The 20,383-nt window shown below is 36.0% G+C and overlaps 2 protein-coding genes and 1 long non-coding RNA gene across 3 annotated transcripts; all 3 read left to right on the forward strand.

Moving 5' to 3' along the window:
• The first annotated feature begins 3,118 nt into the window (after positions 1–3,118).
• Positions 3,119–5,923, forward strand: LOC133851866 (ethylene response sensor 1). Its single transcript, XM_062288468.1, has 5 exons — positions 3,119–4,024; positions 4,179–4,547; positions 4,644–4,910; positions 5,230–5,357; positions 5,683–5,923. Exons 1-5 carry the CDS (start codon positions 3,119–3,121, stop codon positions 5,921–5,923), a joined length of 1,911 nt encoding a protein of 636 aa, XP_062144452.1.
• Positions 5,924–7,106: 1,183 nt separating this feature from the next.
• LOC133851867 (large ribosomal subunit protein eL19z-like) lies at positions 7,107–9,871 on the forward strand. The gene is made up of 5 exons (XM_062288470.1): positions 7,107–7,276; positions 8,428–8,550; positions 8,970–9,283; positions 9,499–9,566; positions 9,646–9,871. The coding sequence occupies exons 1-5, from the start codon at positions 7,165–7,167 to the stop codon at positions 9,668–9,670; spliced, it is 642 nt and encodes a 213-aa protein (XP_062144454.1). The 5' UTR covers positions 7,107–7,164; the 3' UTR covers positions 9,671–9,871.
• A 2,690-nt stretch (positions 9,872–12,561) lies between these two features.
• Positions 12,562–13,224, forward strand: LOC133851136 (uncharacterized). Its single transcript, XR_009895750.1, has 2 exons — positions 12,562–12,771; positions 12,880–13,224. It is a non-coding gene; the product is annotated as an uncharacterized LOC133851136 (long non-coding RNA).
• Positions 13,225–20,383: the final 7,159 nt, after the last annotated feature.

A 20,383-nucleotide genomic window follows, 5' to 3' on the forward strand; every position in this document is an offset into this window, starting at 1 on the left:
CAATTCTCTCTGTGTATCTAGTAATGTAATTAGCTGCCCGAATTGGTTGCAATTCAGGCTACTCATTGAGAGACGGCCATGATGGGTCTGTGTCCAAATAGGTAGACCATATATCTTGAGCTGTCCAAACACCTATTTAGACAAGTAATCTCAAGACAATTAAGTATTCAGACAAGTAGGTTTCATTGGAGTTTTGATAATGTAATTAGCTGCTCGAAGTGGTTTCAATTCAGGTTATTCATTGAGAGATGACCATGATGGGTCTGGATCTAAATAGTTAGACCATATCTCTTGAGCTGTCCAAACACCTATTCAGACAAGTAGTCTTAAAAAAAGTAGGTATTTAGACAAGTAATCTTAAGACAAGTAAGTTTCATTGGAGTTCTCTTTTACTCACGGTCGGGCAGGCTCCAATATTGGGCATGTTAGTAATGTTCCAATTGATTAAACAAAACCTTTATCTAGGTACTTTTTATATAGGGGAAATTTTTGGAGTAAATGTCACACTTGAGGGTTTGCTATATTTGTTTCGGTGATGTGATGCGTATGACAAAAGTATTGCCACCATTCTCCAAATGCAATGGACCTGCCCCTTTTCCTTTCTATTTTCTATTTGACAGATTGGATAGCAAATACGTTAGGTTTTGATTAGTGTCGTCCTACCAAATTTTTGTCAAACGGCTATATTTTTTTTTTTTTGCAGGACACTCACATCACAAAGGAGTCACCGAAAGAAAGAAGTAAATATTTGCTTTTTCCTTTTGGCGAAAGAGAAGAATAATAGAGTGAGATTATTCGATAATCAAGGGTTAATTTAACAACACTGAAAATTTATCACCTTTCAGGATTTGGAGAGTAGAACCTAAATTAATTAGGAGAAGTCTGCTGCTAAAGCCAAGTGTTATATATATTTCCAAAATTTCACTATTTTTGCATGGATATCGGAATATGTATATTTTCATTTTCTTTCTCATAACAAAAAGTCCTCAAATTTCTTCTAAAATTCACTTTCTGTAATTTTGGGTGGGAATTCAATTCAAGGCCCCGTTGGTTTTGTTATTTTATGTAAATTACATAACATTCAACCTTTTTTTATTATTATTATTTTTTTTAAGTGAGGGTAATATATATGCATGCATACATACATACGGGATTAGATTTTGAAACAAACAAGAACTATATGTACATGTAATGAAGCCCAAATAATAAACAATAATTTTTTATTGAAATTTTTACTGCAAATCCGAATCCGATTCAATATGTTAAAACATTGGACATTCTTTGTTTCTTTTAATTAATTACACAATTATTATTATTATTTGAATAAATGTCACGAAACATGAAATGCTAAATTAATGGGAGCATGCATGGGATCGAGATTCTTTGCGTTATCTTTAATTTGAGTTGTTCATTTTAAATTAATTGAAAATAAAATACAAATTTCTTTTACATGGTAGATGACTATACGTTGCTTCGGTCGTTTGTTTAATCAAAATTGAGAAATGATTTTTCTACATCACATTACCTTATATCAGTCTTACATTAAGACACATAGAGTATGAGATCAATGCATGTAAGTTCCATATATGTGGATCTCACACCTAATATGTCTTGGTGTAAAATTAATGTAAAGTAATATGATATAGAAATAACAACGTTCCAACCAAATTAGAGTTATTCCACCATAAAATATTGCACATAATCTCAATTCTAGATACGGATTACTGAAGTATTTTGACTTTTTTTCTATTTTTGGAATTTTATTATCACCCCACTACCTAATTAGGTAACTGGGTTTTGCCCCACTCACACGTATGAGAAAGGGAAAATCTCCCTGCACAATTTGTGCATGACCTGTTGTGCAGGAATCAATTGAGAAATATGTAATTTAAGGTCTTTTGGGATCCAAGGGACAAACGTCTCCAACAACCTAGTCAGTAGTCAGTCTACGCACGTGCGAGACTCCCTTTGTGTATCTTATCTGGTACGTGATGCTTTCTCCCCCCTTCGCTTTACTCATTTTCCACACTTTCTTTCCACTGCCTCTCTTCCATGAAGCAGTTCCACTCAGTTTATGGAACCCCCACATAAATGGACGTTTCAGATCACATGCTCAGAGCTCTGCAATTAATCCCTGGCCGTCCTTTTTTTCTTCCTTAGCTTGGTAATAGTGATATTCTTTTTGTGTTCTTTTCCTTTAGTTTTGGAAACTTGGGTTTGTTGTATATATTTTAAGGAAAAGTTGCGAGTTGATTTTTTTGACTTCTTGGGCTCTGTCTATTTTGATAGATAATGTTACTAAAGAAAAATATTTCTGGATGATTATTTAGAATTGGTGTGAGTAAATAAATATTCCATCTGAAGGTGATTGAAGAGACTTGATAAAAATTACCCAGAACTTGTTATGAATAATGGGTTCTCTGGTATTACTTTTGTGGAACTGTTTCCTGTTGAAACAAGTGAAGCCTTAAGTTGAGTGTTTAAAATTGTGAGAATCTTAATAACGTTATTCAGCATCATCACTTTGTGGAAACACCTTTAAAAGAAAAACCTTTTTGGAAACACTAGTGTTGGTGCAAATTATTGGTAGACAGAATGTCTGATTATATGGGGAGAAGAAGAGAAATTACAAGTTGTTTGATGGACTTTTTCTGATGGCAATAGGTTTACTACAAAGAAAGAAAGTATGCTTTCATTTTTGATAAAGGTGTCTTTGGAAATCCCTTAGAAATTGTTTGGTCCATGATCTTTCAACACTGCATTTGAAGTTTCAAGTTTGTTGTACAACTTGGGCCCGTTTAAATGGGTGGTAGTCATCACCACACTTGATGTAATTGGATCACTTTGTTGAAATATCTTCTGCAGTTTTACCAATTCAGTTTTCTACTCATACGATGGCGGTTGTCAGTTTCTATGTGTTCCCTTAATGACGTTGAATTTGCACATATAATCTTGAAGAAACCACAACTTTGTGATTGAATTTCTGCCTGTCAAACAAACCATAAATGAACCACCCCTTAGCTTTCATTTCTTCTCTGTGAGCTCATATTGTTTAATGGTTTATCCTTATAATATATTCCTTGAAATTCTCAGATTTGCTGAGAGAGTTATTGGATAAATGGTGTCCTGGGATTGCGTTGACCCGCAAGGGCCCCATGATGAACTCCTGGTTAAATATCAGTACATATCAGACTTCTTAATTGCCGTTGCGTATTTCTCCATACCCCTGGAGCTTATATATTTTGTTCAAAAATCTGCATTCTTCCCATATAAATGGGTGCTTATGCAGTTCGGTGCTTTTATTGTTCTCTGTGGAGCTACCCACTTCATAAACTTGTGGACCTTCTCTTTCCACTCTAAAGCTGTTGCTATGGTGATGGCAGTTGCAAAGATTGCTTGTGCTATTGTATCATGTGCAACTGCATTAATGCTAGTTCACATTATTCCTGATCTGTTGAGTGTCAAAACTCGGGAACTACTTCTGAAAAACAAGGCTGATGAGCTTGACCGGGAGATGGGGCTTATTCTTACACAAGAAGAAACTGGAAGGCATGTTAGGATGTTGACTCACGAAATCAGAAACACGCTCGACAGACATACTATATTGAGAACCACACTTATTGAGTTGGGTAGGACTTTAGGCCTGGAGGAATGTGCATTGTGGATGCCATCACGAACTGGCATGAATCTGGAACTTTCTCATACTCTAAACTACCAAATGCAAGTTGGATCTACTGTTCCACTAAACCTACCCATAGTCAATGAAGTTTTCAATAGTGCTCGAGCAGTGCGTATACCATACACATGCCCACTGGCTAGGATCAGACATCTTGTGGGAAGATATGTGCCACCTGAGGTTGTTGCTGTGCGAGTACCTCTTTTACATCTCTCAAATTTCCAGATTAATGATTGGCCTGATCTCTCTGCTAAAAGCTACGCAATCATGGTTTTGATTTTTCCTACAGATGGTGCTAGAAAATGGCGAGACCATGAATTGGAACTTATTGATGTTGTCGCAGACCAGGTTTTATTTTTTATTTTATTTTTTTTTGTGATTTACTTGCTCTATATCATTAGCTGCGTTATAAATGTCATATATATCATTCTTATTGTCTCCTTAGATACTCCATACTTGTTCATGTTCTTCAATGTTCAATTTATCCTTAATGCTCATACAGGTAGCTGTTGCTCTTTCACATGCTGCTATTCTGGAAGAGTCTATGCGGGCCCGTGATCAGCTCATGGAGCAAAATGTTGCTTTAGATTTAGCTCGACGTGAGGCAGAGAAGGCTATCCACGCTCGCAATGATTTCTTTGCTGTCATGAACCATGAAATGAGAACACCAATGCACGCAATTATTGCATTGTCTTCACTTCTTTTAGAGACTGAGCTAACTCCAGAACGAAGGGTTATGATAGAGACAATACTGAAGAGTAGCAACCTTTTGGCAACACTTATTAATGATGTTCTAGATCTTTCTAGACTTGAAGATGGGAGCCTAGAATTAGAAATTGGAAAATTCAACCTCCATGGGATTTTCCGAGAGGTCAATATCCCAGTGTATATTCTCAAATGGAATTAAAAATTATCTTGATCTGCTGCATCATTTACTTATACGATGTTATCTGTCTTAAATTTGTAGGTCACAAATTTGATAAAGCCTGTCGCATGTGTGAAGAAGCTATCCATGACTTTGCTTCTGGCCCCAGATCTACCTGCATGTGTTGTAGGTGATGAGAAACGGCTTATGCAAACAATTTTAAATGTTGCAGGTAACGCTGTGAAGTTCACGAAGGAGGGATATGTTTCAATTATAGCATCTGTTGCAAAACCAGAGTCTTTAAGAGATTGGCGATACCCTGAATTTTATCCAGTGCCAAATGATGGCCACTTCTTCCTTCTAGTACAGGTTGATAAATACTGCATCTGACCTTCATTTTTCTTATTTTTACAGACTAGTACATTTGCGCGGTTTAAGGCATTCCTTGTTATGTTGTGGACAAGTGAAGTTTTGGTGATTTGGGCAATCCTTTGAACTTAGGTCTATTATCTCATGTGACCTAGTGCTTTACTTTCATATTTAGGTCGTCATGTAGGATATCCATGTCAGCTTCTATTGCTAGATGCCTGGATATGAGCTAATGCATTATCTGCCTAATTTTTCCTTGTGTTATAGTTACTGTATACAATCTTGTTTATTATCAACCTTAACATCGCTGTTTCTGCAGGTTAAGGATTCTGGCTGTGGCATTCTCCCACAGGATCTTCCACATCTTTTTACCAAATTTTCTGAGTCTCGAAGTGGAATCAGTCGAAAGAATGGTGGCACAGGACTTGGACTTGCCATTTGTAAACGGTAGATTCAGAAAATTCAGACTTTACACTAGAAATCTAGAATACACTGCATGGAGAATTTCTGGTTTTTCCATCCTAGTAGTTTTTTTGACCATTCTATGTGAGTATGGAATGTTTTGAAAGATAGTTCCCACCATAGCTGTTGGCACTGGCCTTTTTTCTTTGGCCATTACTGAGTCACACTATCTTTTCTGGGAAGATGTTGACTAACTGAGTTGCTACAAATTGGGTTGCACTTCAGTAGTAGTCTTGTTCATAGCTTATTCATTGTTGCTTAACTTCCAAATCTTGATGAAATGACTCATCTTTTCAATCGATTGAATCAGCTTTGTACACCTCATGGGAGGCGTCATTTGGATTGAGAGCGAGGGCCTTGATAAAGGGAGCACTGCCTCATTCATTGTCAAACTTGGTGTTTGTGACAACCCAAATGATTCATCCGTGCACCCGGTTGCACCCCGAGGTCGTGCTCACAACGGCAGCGGAGATCTCCCCGGACACAAACTTGTATTTAGAGATATTGATGATGTAGCTTCATCAAGTTCCCGTTACCAAAGAAGTCTTTAGATGCTAATGGATGCATATTTTATTGCATCATATGACTCAGCCAATTATGAGGCATTATTTTTCCTTCTTTTGATAGTGATTTGAGGTTCAAAGTGATGGTGTTGATGGAATTAATCCCAAATAGGCTAGATTTTGCAAGTTCTCTTAACTTGCAACCCAAGAATAGGATCATATCATAATTACATGTTTTCCTAGGAGATCTTATATGCTCTTATTGATGTTGAGATTTGAATTGGTATTGTATATGAAGGCCAAGTCAAGAAATCATCAATGACTTATTCCAACACTGTTGAGTACGAGGGTTTGTCTGTAATTTACCCCAATTAGGACAATTTTCCCACACGACAATTCTTGTCCAATTTAAAAGATAGAGGATATAGGAATTTAAAAAATAATACCTTCAATCATAACTCATTAGACATAATTTTTTTATTTTATTTTTAAAATAAAATATCAGCAACAATCATCCATTTGTTTCATGGGCCAAGTTTTTCTCTAAATTAGGTCAGAGAAAATTCTTCCAAGCTAATCTATTAAATTGACATTTGCTTTTAGGGTATGTGATTTTCATATGCATTTTTAAATATGCAAATGAGAATTATGTGTTTTATTAAAAATGCATATGAAAATCATATGCTTTAAGAACGTATGTCAATTTAATATACTATATTATAGAAATTTCCTAGGACTTGGTCATTGTTTTGTTTTATTCACTGGAGTCTTTTTTTTTTTTTTTTTTCTTTTCTTTTAGATAAGACCTTTTTTTTTTTTTTTTTTAAACTGTGTTTTAAGTGTTAAGGTATTGAACAGAGGACAATGACCCTTTTTATTTTATGGTTAAAATTTTTATTTTATTTTATTTTATTTAACGGTATACATGATGCTGCATAATTAAGATTTTGTCGCATCATTTTAAATTTTAAAATAATAAAACATTATATATAAAAGAAATAAAATAAACTCTTGGTTGAAATGGAGGGATCCTAGTCCTAGAAGGAAAGCCCAATTGTAATGAAGAAACTTTTGGAAGCCCAAATTTATTGCTTAAACCATGACACGTGTAAGAATCTCTCACCGTTCATATATAAATCCAGCCCAAAAGGCCCAATAATAGCGAACCCGAGGCTTCACAAACCCTAGGGCTAATCGCATTTCTGTGGCGGATATATAAGGTCTCGCATTCGCTAACGCTCATCCTCTCTGCCGTAGCAGCAACCACTAAGCGAGAGAGAGAGAGAGAGATGGTTTCACTGAAGCTCCAGAAGCGGCTCTCCGCCAGCGTGCTCAAGTGTGGCCGAGGCAAGGTGTGGATCGACCCTAATGAAGTCAACGAAATCTCCATGGCCAACTCTCGTATGCTCTCTCTCTCGCTTTCTCTCATTCATTTCTTTCTGCCTTTCTAAGTTTTTGAGATCTGTTTTACTATTTGGATCGCTTTGTTTTTAAATTTACTTGTTCGGGCTTTGTTTGGCTGCCGAGAAATCGTGTGCGTAAGAAAATAAATGAACAGATTTTAGAATGTTGGTATATATTGGAGCTTTTGTAGTTGCTGGTTTTAAAAAAAAATTATGAGTTTTATGTTATTTTTGTATGCTTTTTTGTCAGCGGTAAAAGCGTAGCGTTAGGGCTGAATCCGATGGTTTTTTTCTTTTTCTTTTTCTTTTTCTATTCTTTTTTCTTCTTCTTCTTCTGTTTCCTTCTATATTTTTTTATCTGAGCTATGGTTTTAGTTCACCGTTGGGGTTTTGTATGATTTGCTTTTGTTAAGTTAAATGTGAGCTGGAAGTTGAGGTTCCTGATTGATCGTAAAGGATAATTTGATTAATTGGTTTGTATGATTTGCTTTTGTAGTTGCTGGTTTTTTTTTTAAAAAAAATTATGAGTTTTATGTTATTTTTGTATGCTTTTTCTCAGCAGTAAAAGCGTAGTGTTAGGGTCCGAATCTGATAGGTTTTCTTTTTCTTTTTCCTTTTATTTTTTATCTAAGCTAGGGTTTTAGTTCACCGTTGGGGTTTTGTATGATTTGCTTTTGTTCAGTTAAATGTGAGCTGGAGTTGAGGTTCCTGATTGATCGTAAAGGATAATTTGATTAATTGGTTTATTTAAAATGATAGTAATTTTGCGTTCTACGGTTTTGCTACAGAAATTCTATTCTTTAGTTTCACAGAAAAGTTTGGGCTTGATTGACTCTGGTTTTTTTTTCCTTTTCTGGGTTTCGTCGGATCTTGTTATTATCAGAACTTGATGTTGTGTAGTTGTGCCTTTTTTATGCTTTTTAGAATACTATGGCAATTGTAAACTGTTTCTAGTATTTCGTATATTAGATTATGTTTCTATGTGCCACTAGGCTTCACCAATATCGAAATTGAGAAGTGTTGAATGTTTGATGGACGAATCATAATAATATTATTAAACATTCAGTACTAAATGTTGTATCCGGTATTTCATCATTTGGGTTTTTTTGTTTTTTTTGGTTATTAACGTTTGTGGATTACTGAATGCAGGCCAAAATATAAGAAAGCTGGTTAAGGATGGCTTCATCATCAGGAAGCCGACCAAGATTCACTCGCGTTCTCGTGCACGCCGCATGAAGGAGGCCAAGAGGAAGGGACGCCATTCTGGATATGGTATTTCCTCAACTCTCGAGAAATATAGAAATCCGGTTTCAAGTGAAATGAATTCTGAATTCAGGTTTTAGATGAATTGTTACATATTGCAACAAATTATCCTATATTTCTAGGTGGAATGGTATGCTTTATTGACACCTGACATTTGCACCACCTTCATGCATGTACACACATATACATGTAGTTAGTCAAGATGTTGTTTAGCTGCTGATCAATTAGTGAAGTGTATTGGTGAATAAATCATCTGTACTTCTTTGAGAAAACTGAAATGGTAGAATTGTTATGCCTCTTTGGGAAACATTATGATCATCTTTTTCTTCATGCTGCCAATCAGGCACAAAATGGTTAGGGATTTGGTTGCAGTCAAAAGAGCAGATGTTAGTGGACATTTTGTAAAACTGAGTTCTAATTGCTTTCAGGTAAACGTAAGGGTACAAGGGAGGCAAGGCTTCCAACCAAAATTCTATGGATGAGGAGGATGCGTGTGCTCAGGCGCTTGCTCCGCAAGTATAGGGAGTCGAAGAAAATTGACAAGCACATGTACCATGATATGTACATGAAGGTAAAGGGTAATGTTTTCAAGAACAAGAGAGTTCTAATGGAGAGCATCCACAAGTCTAAGGCCGAGAAGGCAAGAGAGAAGACCTTGTCTGATCAGTTTGAGGCGAAGCGGGCAAAGAACAAGGCCAGCAGGGAGAGGAAATTTGCTAGAAGAGAGGAGCGCTTGGCCCAGGTAAGATTTTTGGTTCACTGTTTTATGTTAAGCTGCAAATGCTCGCCTGGGTACATGAATGTTTTGTACATTATGTGAATATGGTCTCCGGCTTTGGTTAGAAGAATGATGGTTGGAATTGAGTCCAGGTTGCTGCTGAACATATGAATACAGATTCAGTTATAATCGATTACCTTGGATTTTGACATTGTTGTGTTCTTTGTCAAAATGCGTAGGGACCTGGAGAAAAACCAGTTGCTCCTCCACCAGCTGCTCCACCTGTTGCTGCTGCTCAACCTACTCAGTTAGTACAGTAGATTTTGTTCCTTGCATATTTGATTTGAGAATGTTTGTCAATGTAAGTATATTTCTTTCATTTGCAGGGCATCTAAGAAATCCAAGAAGTGAATGATGAACCCTTTGTGAAGAGCACTGAAGGATGTATGACCTTTGATGGTCCATGTGTCCTCGGTTACATTATTGCTAGAGTAGTTTTGACCAGTGTTATTGGTTGGTTTTTGAACTCGATAGTTAATATTCTAGATAAAAGGAGGCTTAATGTTTTGATACTTTGCTTAATTAAATGGTTTCTTTTGTTTTGTTGATCTATTCTTCAAGTAAGACATTTTGAGGCTGATCTTTCATATATGTGAGCTAGTTTTATTCAATGGGCTTGTCGACTAGAAGTGGCGTTTATTCTCTTAATAAATTATAATGTATTGGTATGTTTAAACAAGCAATTTTACCTCGAAAGTTGGGACTTAAAATTAATTTCACATATGTTAAAGATAATTGAGAGGGATTTGCTTCATGCACAAATTGCACAACCTACTCACAGTGGGTGGGTCCCACTCTGTGATAGGCAGAGTGCTATGGACTAGAGCAAGAATGCTACTTGCCATTAGGAGTGGGAATAACCCGCACTATATTCTCATTTTCGTACATAACATATACATACCTATGTTGCTCCGTTCTCTCTCCTGTAGGAAGAAAAACGCCCCGTTCTCCCTGATGTCGCTGGTCGCCGGGGAGGATGTTCTCTACCCTCGCCCTTTTTTCCTCCTCCTTCCCGTTTGAGGTTCAAAAAGCTTCTTTGTAGGTCCTATCTATTGCTCCTGGTGATTTATTTTGGTTCAACCTTTCCTTTGACTTCTCCTCCACAGATTGTCCATTTGCAGCTTCCATGTGCCGCCCACAGCCTTGGATCCACCATCTCTTTGAGGTTTTTAAATTTGTTTTTTTAAATTTGTTTTTTTAAAATGGGTTAAATATCTTATTAGTATATGAGTTTTCAGCTTTTTTTTAAATTTAGTATCTGCGTTTTCATTTGTTTCACAAGTGGTGTATAAACTACTTTGGCATTTCTGTTACATTTTCCGTTTAAATATTAACAGTTTGCCATGTGTCAACAACTGAGGTTGACACGTGACATTATATAAAAAAAAAATTAAAAATCTTTAAAAATTAATTAAAAATGTAAAAAGAAATCGAAAAAAAAAAAAGAAGAAAAAAGAGGAGCGATTAAGCCACAAGGGTGGTTCGGCCACCCGCAAGGGTTAAAACTCATCAAACCATTTTTTTTTTTTTCCTGTCATGGGGAGATGATTCGGCCACCCCAATTCAGTCAAATGGGTGGCTCAGTCACCCCTCTTTTTTTTTCTTTTTTTTTTTCTTTTTTTTTAATTGTATAATTTTATTATTTTTATATATTTTTTATAGTGCTACGTGTCAACCTCAGCATTTTACACGTGATAGATCGTTAATATTTGAATGAAAAATGTAACAGAAGTACCAAAGTGGTTTTTATTCATAAACTCATGTATTATCTATGAAATAAATGAAAACTTAGGAGTCAGGTACTAAATTTAAAAAAAACTGAAAATTCAAATACCAATAAGGTATTTAACCCTTTTAAAATTCAGATCTATCAACTTCAGAGAACTTCACCACCACACGCATTGCTCTACCGTGATTTGTGCTTTCTCCGCTTCACGGTGCCACCAACCTCTCCCCCTTATGGCCTCCATGCGCCGGAGTGTACCAAACACGCACCTATGCGTGGCTCACACGCGTCGACGCGTGGACACTGCAGAACTGTGCGTGGTGGCTTCTACTGCCTTCCACAGCTGCTTCCAACCTACCGCAAAGCCTCTGGCAAACGTCATCGATGCGTGGTCTTCACGCGTTGGGGAGTGGCCGCCACTCACCAGCTTTCAAATGGTTGCTCCTTTTATTTTTTTGGCTTGTGTTTTTTCTGGGCTTTTTGCTTTGTCTTTCATTTTAGTGTTCTTTTTTGTCTCTCCTATAACTGCTACCAAACAGGTGTTTGGGTCATCTGGATTCTTTACACACCTTTAGCCACACTTACTGGTTGCTTGGGTTCTTTGCATCCGTGCCAAGACCAATTGGCCCGCGTCATTTATTTGATGAATTGTCACTGCGTTCTTGCTTTTGAAGAGTTTATTGTTGGGTTGCTCAGGCTTAGGGCTCGTTTGGTTCGTGGAATAGACCCCCGAAATGGAATAAGTCATTCATATATTTAATAGGAGTATTTCTTAGAATGATTATTCCCATTGGAATACCTATTCCTTTAAAAAATGAGACGTATAACTATTACAATGGGAATAGACTAGATTTTCAAGAAAAAACCACTCTTATTTTTTATTTTCTTTCAATTTTTATTTTTTTCAAAAAAGAAAAAACGAAAAAAGAAACCCCAACCCCCCCTTTATAGTGGCTGGCTGACCACCAATTGGGGTGGTCGGCTCGCCACATATGGCACCGGGGGTGGTCGCACCACCCCTAGAGACCACTCCAAGGGTGGTTGCGGCCATCCCTTGGCTATTTCGTGGGTGGCCGACCACCCATTGCCCTATAGTTTTCAAAAAAATAATTTTTTTTTTAATAATTTAGTTTATATATATATAAAATGTGAAGTTTTTTTAGTAATTTTAATTGTATTCCAATTAAAGTATATGAATTGTTACCAAACTAAATATTAAGAATAACCATTGCATTTCACCCCCTCCTATTTATAGGAATAACTATTCATTTTTCTAATGAAATAGTCATTCTGCAAACCAAACAAGGCCTTAATTTGTTATAATTTCCTTTAGTTTGTAGTTCCTTTTCTTGTTAATAAAAAAAAGAAAAAAAAGAAAGAGACTGCCGGGGCCTCAGAAATAACGGACCCCATTTAAAATTTTGGACACGGGCTGGATTGCATTGGAACCGCACGGACCGGGCTGGCTTGGGGAAGTTGGGCTTTCAAAACCAGCAAATCTGCCCCGCCCTGAACCCTAACCTATTTAACCTAAACCTAATCAGAAGTCACAAGGCCTCTCAAACTCAGTCCCTGCACGACGTGCAAGACTCTTGATCTTTCAAATTCCAGACTTCCAGCCTTAAAGGTCGAAGCCTCTTATTCTAAATGGGTTCTTCACTCTTCAAGATTTCAATTGGCCCTAAATCTTCGCTCTTCGACTTCCACCGTCGGCATGTCGGTACAGGTATAACTCTCTTCCGTCTATAGCTGAATAATTCAGTCTCTATCTCTCTCTTTTAGCTAGGTTTCTAACTTTCTAGTTCCTAACAATATTTCTTTTAAAATATTTCAGTTGATTTCTCTCCAAATCAATCTGTCCGAGTCTTTCAATCTCAGACTCTCAGGTAACGGAATCTGATCTTGATGTGGATTTTTATTTTTTTTATTTTATATTTGAATATAAGCGTTGATTATTGTATATAAATTTTGTTGGGTACTTTTGTTTTGACTACTGCCTACTGGGTTAGTGGGTTCGAATCGCTTGTTCTGTTTGCGTAGAAATAAAATTGAGTGTATCTGTGTATGATTTTTGCTTGGTTATTAAATAAAATTTGTATTGTCAATAGAATTAAAGAATCCTAATGGGAATTATGTATTCAGTATTTGTTCTTGAATCATAATAATAATTATTTGAATATGTGAATCCTAATATATATTTCCGGGGTGTTTTCAATTTCTTTGGAAGTTTGTTTCTTATGTTTTTGCTATATGCTAACAATAAATGGTGATATTTGTGCATGTTATTTTTGTTGTACGCTAATTATGTAATTAATTTTTTATTTTTATAAATTGTTCATTATGATTTTTTTAAAGACTAATTGTAGATTCACGGATTTAAATTCAAATTAGGGGTGGGCATGGTTGGGGTAGGGCGGGTTTTCAGTTTTTGCAAAACCCGACCCGGGGTCATCAGGTGAGGAAATTCAAGCTCGATACCTGATACCTGATACCTGATACCCGATTCCCGAAACATAATACTGGTTTTTGCTAGGTATATGATTTCTCTGTAGAAACAAAATAAAACTAAATCCACCATAAACAAAATAAAACAACTAAACTTTAGTAACTTACAATCTCGAATTTAAGTAAAACACATAAATAAAAGATAAATCAGCAAACAATAAAAGATAATCTAGCAACAAAAATCCAGCAACCATCAAGTAGAATGTCCAGCATAGTAAGCACCAATTGATCATCCTCGAGCAAAATCATGATGTTCTTTAAATTTCTTTCTACAAAAGAAAATGAAACAAAACATAAGTACAATCATAATTTAAACCAATAAATAGAATTTGTAAAAAACTAAATAAATTAAGAAACAAATAATAAAAATATTATCTGATTCCAGCCTATAACTTTCAGAATCATCAACTAATTCTGAATCATTGTCATTATCATTACCACTACCTATGGGTTTTGACTTTAACCAATTTTGTGAGCGTATCAAAGTTTCAACTGCTCTTGGAGCCAATGAACTCCGAAAAGGGTCCAACACACACCTTCTGAAAATGAGCCAATGAAGCAACCATTGTAATAGGTATGGCCAAAACATCTCTTGCTATTTGAGTAAGTATTGAGAATTTGGTTGGGTTGAGTTTCCACCAATTTATACATCACTTTTAGAATTTCGGTACTATGAAACTTATTCATGAAATGAAGTGAAAGGTTACCACTCTTACTTTCATCTATTGTGATTGAGGAACATTTTGGCAATTCACCACCATGTTGAACATGACATGAACTTCCACCAATGTTGTTGTAGTGATCATATAAGTTGTTCATGTGGTGTATCAATTTTGTAATAATATAAGTTGCTTGCTCAGCATCGAGTACTTCTTTGAATAAAAAATCTAATGAATCCAATTTGGTGCGGATAAAGTATGACCGCAACAACTAGCATCGAGTTAACCTTATCAAGATTTCCCCAAATACTTTTTGTACTTCACCTTCATTTTCTCCGTCATGACACTTAATACATAATCACCACTCTCACTAAAAGCTTGTAAATGTTCTTGAATACCACAAATTTCTTGGAAGTACATATTATATGTTATATACAAAGAACCCGAAAGTCGTATTGTCACATCATAAAAGAGTAAGAGAAATTTGAGAAAATTCTTAACATTATCCAAATCATCAAAAGTAGGAGGTCCCAAACCCCATCTCCATTACCTTCCTCAAAGTACCCATATTCTTCTTTCATAAGTTGTAAAGCACTTTGACATTTTTCAACGGCTTCCAACATCTTATATGTGGAGTTTCATTTAGTTGGTACATCAAGACACAACAAACCTTTAAACGAAAGTTATTCTCTCTCCACACAACCCTTAAACTTCTCATATCTTGAAGGTGAACACTTTACATATTTCACCACATTTCAAACCTTCACAATTGAGTCACTAACCTCTTTCCAACCGTCAATCACAATAAGATTTAGTATGTGTGCACAACATCTCATGTGCGTAAACAAATTCTCTAATATGGTGCCCATCTTTTCTCTCGTGCAGTATTATTGGAACTAGCATTGTCAACTGTGACAGTAAAAATGCTATTAATATCCCAATCAAGCATACAAGACTCCACTTTTTTCCCAATGGTCTCTCTTCCATGATTAAGAACTACAGAAAAGTTTACAATTCTTTTATGTAAATTCTAATCACTATCAATAAAATGGCAAGTGATACACATATAATTAAGGTTTTGCACCGAAGTTCACTTATCAATGATAAGACAAACCTGAGCACTAGTTGTCAAGAACATTGCCCTCAACTTTTCATTCTCAGAAAGGAAGAGCTTAATATAGTCCATCATCACATTGTAATGGAAGGAATTTGAAACTTATACTCAACTATTTTCATGAAATCTCTGAAACTTTTCACCCTCCACAAACTTAAAAAGTAACTCATTCACAATTATCATCTTAGCAATTGCTACCCTTATTTTCACAGCATTGTATTTCCCAGTAACAAGATTACCAGCAAATCATTCTCCCAATTGTCCGTCCTTCTTAGCATTAAAACTCAACTTTGATTGTGACTTATCTATGCTAAGAATATGGGTTCTATTGCTGGTGCTAAGAGTAAGTCACAATCAAAGTTGAATTTTGATGCTAAGAAGGAAGGATAAGTGGGAGAAGGATCTGTTGGTAATAATGTTATTGTGAAATGCAATGATGGGAAAATAAGGATAGCAATTGTTAAGATGATAATTGTGGATGAGTTTCCCTTTAAGTTTGTGGATGGTGAATGATTTCAAGTTTTCATGAAGATAATTGAGTCTAGGTTTCAAATTCATTCTTACACTGTGATAAAGGACTGTATTAAGCTCTTTTTATTTGAGAATGCAAAGTTGAGAGCAATGTTCTTGACAACCAGTGCTCGGGTTTGTCTTACCACTAATACGTGACTTTAGTAGAAAACCTTAATTATATGTGTATCACTTGTTATTTTATTGATAGTGATTGGAACTTACACAAAATAATTTTGAACTTTTCTTTAGTTCCCAATTACAAAGGAGAGACAATTGGAAAGAAAGTGGAGTCTTGTATGTTTGATTGGGGTATTAGTAGCATTTTTACTATCACAATTGCCAATGTTAGTTCCAATGATACTGCTATTGAGTTCTTGAAGAGAAGAACGAGAGATAAGATAGACACCATATTGGAGAATGAGTTTATGCACATAAGGTGGTATGCATACATACTAAATCTTATTGTGACTACGGGTTTGAAAGAGGTTAATGACTTCATTGTGAAGGTTTTAAATGCGGTGAAATATGAGAAGTTTAAGGACCAGCTTTTTTAATTTCAATTTGATTCCAGTTTTTTATTTTTTTTTGTTTTTTAGAGCCCAGTTTGAATTTGATTCACATAAAAAAGGGGGGTGATTATATTTTTTTTCCTATGAACTACCAGCCTCCGTTAATATGCCCCCACGAATTGACATTACCATCACTCGACCACATCAAATTATCATTTACTTATCAAAACTCTCATTCTGTCAGTCAATCTTGTTAAAAAACTTAAAATAATACAAATACCTTAACTTTATAAATAAAATTTACATATAGTACTCTTAAAATTAAAAAAAAAAGAACAAAAAAAAGGAAAAAGAAAGGGGGAGAGGGGGTGGCTCGCAGGTGACCCCCTCCGCAGCCACCTCCTTACTTTTTCATTTTTTTTAAAAGAAAAATATTTTTAAAAAATTATTTGGTTTTATATATTTGAATTTTTAATGTATTAATATTTTTTTCATTAAGAATGACACGTGTTATCATACTATTGGTGTTGACATGACACACTAACGAAATTTGTTAAGTATTTTGACAGAATTTGGTTGTAAGAACTAAATTGTTATTTTGACCTACCTCGAAGACCTTTGAATTATTTTTTAATTTTTTTTATACCGCAGTGAGCGATTTGTGATTTAGGCCAACCACATGGATTGATTTTACATTTATCATTTTTTTTTTGTTTAAGTTTTTTTTAAAAGAAATAAAATAAAAAATTAATTTTTGACTTTTATTTAATTTTTTTTATTTACTTACTTAATTAATTAATTAATTTAATTTTTAATATTGATATTTTTTTTTATTAAAATATTTTTTTGAGGGTATTTCTATTTTTAAACTAAATTTAACGTCTAAAAAGAGAATATTTTATCTGATTTAACAAGATTCCCTAACAACGGGGGGTTTTGGTAAGTAAATGGTAGTTTGATGCAATCGCGTAGTGAGAGTGTCAGTTTATAGAGACATTGACGGAGGTTGATAGTTCATGGAGGAAAAAAAGAAGAAGGTAATTACCAAAAAAAGAAGCCAATTATATAATGTTTTGAGGCCCAATCTAATCAGTTTACAAAAAATAACATTTTGTATAAGGCCCAACCGAAATACAAGTAATACCCGACCCTGGCCCGCCTTGCCCCATCAAGTGCGATACACTGCGGAAGCCGATATTATGTTTCAGTTTTCGAAAAAAATCAAAAACCCTCCCCACCCCGAGCCGTGCCTACGCCTACTTACCATTTCGCCTGAAGCAAATAAATTTGCGTTTTTAAATAGCAGGCTAGTGGATGCGTTTTTAAAAATGCATGATTTTAAAGCTTAAATTGCGATTTTAAAGATCAAACTGTGATTTTAAAGGTCAGATATACGAACCTTTGGAGGCGGTATACATGCGGGCAGGTATTAACTGCCTATATCCGCTATTCGCAACTATACGTTATCTGTATATGCATATGCGATTAACAAAAATCACTATCTGCACATGCAAATGTAGATAGCGATTTTAGGGTATGCGTATATGGTTATTAATTGCATTAGCATACCCTATATATATATATGCAGTATGTGCTGTAAATAGTTTGATTATATTGCTTTCTCGTGTAACACTTGCGCAAGAAGTAAAACTAATGTGAAGTCAACATACTTTCAAAACATTAGATCTTAAAAAAAATAAAATAAATAAAAAGACAAGCTCAAAACACTAAAAACTAGCTCAAAATATTATTAAAATCGTTTAAAATATGCCTTAATAAATACTCAAAGAAGGCCCAAAAGATTTAAATATGTTCAAAAAGCTTATTACCTAATATGGAAATAGCGGACAATAACTGTACGATTGCAATTAATAAAAACATGATGCGTATGCAGATGCAGACATCTAAAAGTGATAACGCATTTGGTGCGTGCGACTGTAAATATTACAAATAATTGCATTTGTATCTGCATTCACACTCCTATCATAGTGTGACTTCTATTCGTTAGAAAAATACTTTTCTAATGGCTAATGGCCCACTTGGGTTAGACTATTTTTCTTCTCTTTTCTAAGAACATCTTCAGTAAGAGAAGTTAAAATAGCTACTGAAAAAGTACAAATATTTACTTTAGCTACTCATTTTTCTAAACACACTCTAACAATTCACTCTCTATTTTCTTTAAATATTGTTTTTTAATTTTTTTTTAATTTTTCATTTCTCTCTCACTCTTTGATCTCCCCTAACCCCACTGTTTTTTACCGGAAATCGGCTGGACTTTGCACCTGGCCCACTGGAAATCACCCTACCTGTGTCTCCAGAGGAGGAAAGACGTCTCCTTGGAAGAGGGCCTGTTGACGCGCCAAAAAGGGGGGTCACTGGGGTAACAAGGGGAAGCACCATCGAGGAAAACGAAGCGGAACGGTGAAGCGCGGGCTCCGGCAATCTGGTCCGATAGGGAGCACAGACGTCTGGGGGTGGCAGACCGAAATTTGGGGCCGGTGAAGAGAACTCTAGAGAAAACGAGGTAGAAGGGTCGCCTGAGTCCGGAGAGGGAGAAGCTGGCTTAGACGATGCAGGCTCCAATGATTTGGGCCGAGAAGGCGAATGATTGGTAGGAGGTGAGAGACTGTCGACTGAGGCCGGTGACGACGACAACAAAGTGGACGTTGAAGCACTAGAGAGAGATCGATTGGGGCAGAGGGAATAAAAATTTGTAAACAAATGAATAGTGAAGAGGCAAAATTGCCTAATTATTGTTCATGTATTAAGAAAAATGGCTAAATTGGCTATTTTACTGGAGAGGAAAAAATGCTAATAATAGTCAATTTGATTATTTTGGCTAAATTAGCAAGTTTGCTGGAGATGCTCTAAATGAGTCTTGACTTCTTGTCTTCCAGTTAAATGATAGAGTAAAACAATTTATTTATTTATTTTTTAAATTTTTGCCTAGGAGGTTAGGTCGATATAGGCTTAGCAATTCGGGTTTGCGGGTCGAGTTCGTGTTGACCCGATTACACAATTGGGTTCAACACGAATCTGACCCGGTTATTAATCGGGTCAAAACTTGTAACCCGGACACAAACCAATTGTGAATCGGGTTACACAACACGAACCCGATGAACCCGTGCCCGCCCTACAACCTCAATTCGCACTACAGTCACTGGAGAAAAGAACCAAACAACACAATCCGGCCATGATTTGCAAACCCAGATCACACGGGCCAAATCTAGGGCTCCCAAGTTCGCAAACCGAAAACTTGAAAAGACATAGCACTGAGCCGCTGATTCGCTGAACCTTATACGGCGTGAAGCCGTGACTACGTCCGATCCGAAGGTGAAGCTATGCGGCTGTGCGACTATGCCTGTGAAGAGTCAAGACAGTGAAGTGAAAAGAAAAGTGATGGTGGAAGACTGAAAGTGTGAAATGAGCCAAGGAGGGGAGGCGTATGGTGTGCAGCGTGAAGATGGTGAAGTGAAAACTCTAAAAAATAAAGTGATGCGGGTTATGCGGGTAGGGTTTTGCCTTGGAACCAAAAGTGATGTTTAAAAAAAAAAGAAAAAAAGAATAACAATCGGGTCATAATCGTGTTTGGTTGGTCACCCGCGAGTTGACCCGCCAGACACGATTATAAACGGGTCATAATCGGGTTGGCCCGATTATGACCCGAACCCGATAAAGCCAAACTCAAACCCTATTTTTTCGTACCGTATTTGTACCGAATTTGCGGGTTGTGCTAAAAATTACCAAGCCTAAGTTGATAGTTGATAAAGGGCATGATTGTGTCAATGTAGGGTGGAAAATTAAAATAGACTGACACAATATCTAAGTGGCGGTGACAAAGTCCCATAGGCTTTCGTGCAAACTTGTGAAATAAAAAAGCCGAGACACTGATATGTAGAAAGCTTAGATTCTTGTGAAATAAACAAATTCATCTCAAGACAATGTTGAAAAACTCTTTCTGCAATTGAAGCCTCTCCTGCAAAAGTCCTATTTCTTGGTGCGTCCGATAAATAGGAAATTTCCGAACTTTCTTCGGTG

The sequence above is a fragment of the Alnus glutinosa genome, chromosome 12 (genome assembly GCF_958979055.1).
Source record: "Alnus glutinosa chromosome 12, dhAlnGlut1.1, whole genome shotgun sequence".
NCBI lineage: Eukaryota > Viridiplantae > Streptophyta > Magnoliopsida > Fagales > Betulaceae > Alnus > Alnus glutinosa.

What these genes read in the sequence shown, in the direction of transcription:
- LOC133851866 (XM_062288468.1), top strand. Translation starts at nt 3,119, where the DNA reads ATGGTGTCCTGGGATTGCGTTGACCCGCAAGGGCCCCATGATGAACTC. An exon ending in TTGATGTTGTCGCAGACCAG is followed by an intron (nt 4,025 to 4,178) that starts GTTTTATTTTTT and finishes ATGCTCATACAG; the next exon opens with GTAGCTGTTGCTCTTTCACA. An exon ending in GGACTTGCCATTTGTAAACG is followed by an intron (nt 5,358 to 5,682) that starts GTAGATTCAGAA and finishes CGATTGAATCAG; the next exon opens with CTTTGTACACCTCATGGGAG.
- LOC133851867 (XM_062288470.1), top strand. Translation starts at nt 7,165, where the DNA reads ATGGTTTCACTGAAGCTCCAGAAGCGGCTCTCCGCCAGCGTGCTCAAG. An exon ending in GGGACGCCATTCTGGATATG is followed by an intron (nt 8,551 to 8,969) that starts GTATTTCCTCAA and finishes AATTGCTTTCAG; the next exon opens with GTAAACGTAAGGGTACAAGG. An exon ending in GAGAGGAGCGCTTGGCCCAG is followed by an intron (nt 9,284 to 9,498) that starts GTAAGATTTTTG and finishes CAAAATGCGTAG; the next exon opens with GGACCTGGAGAAAAACCAGT.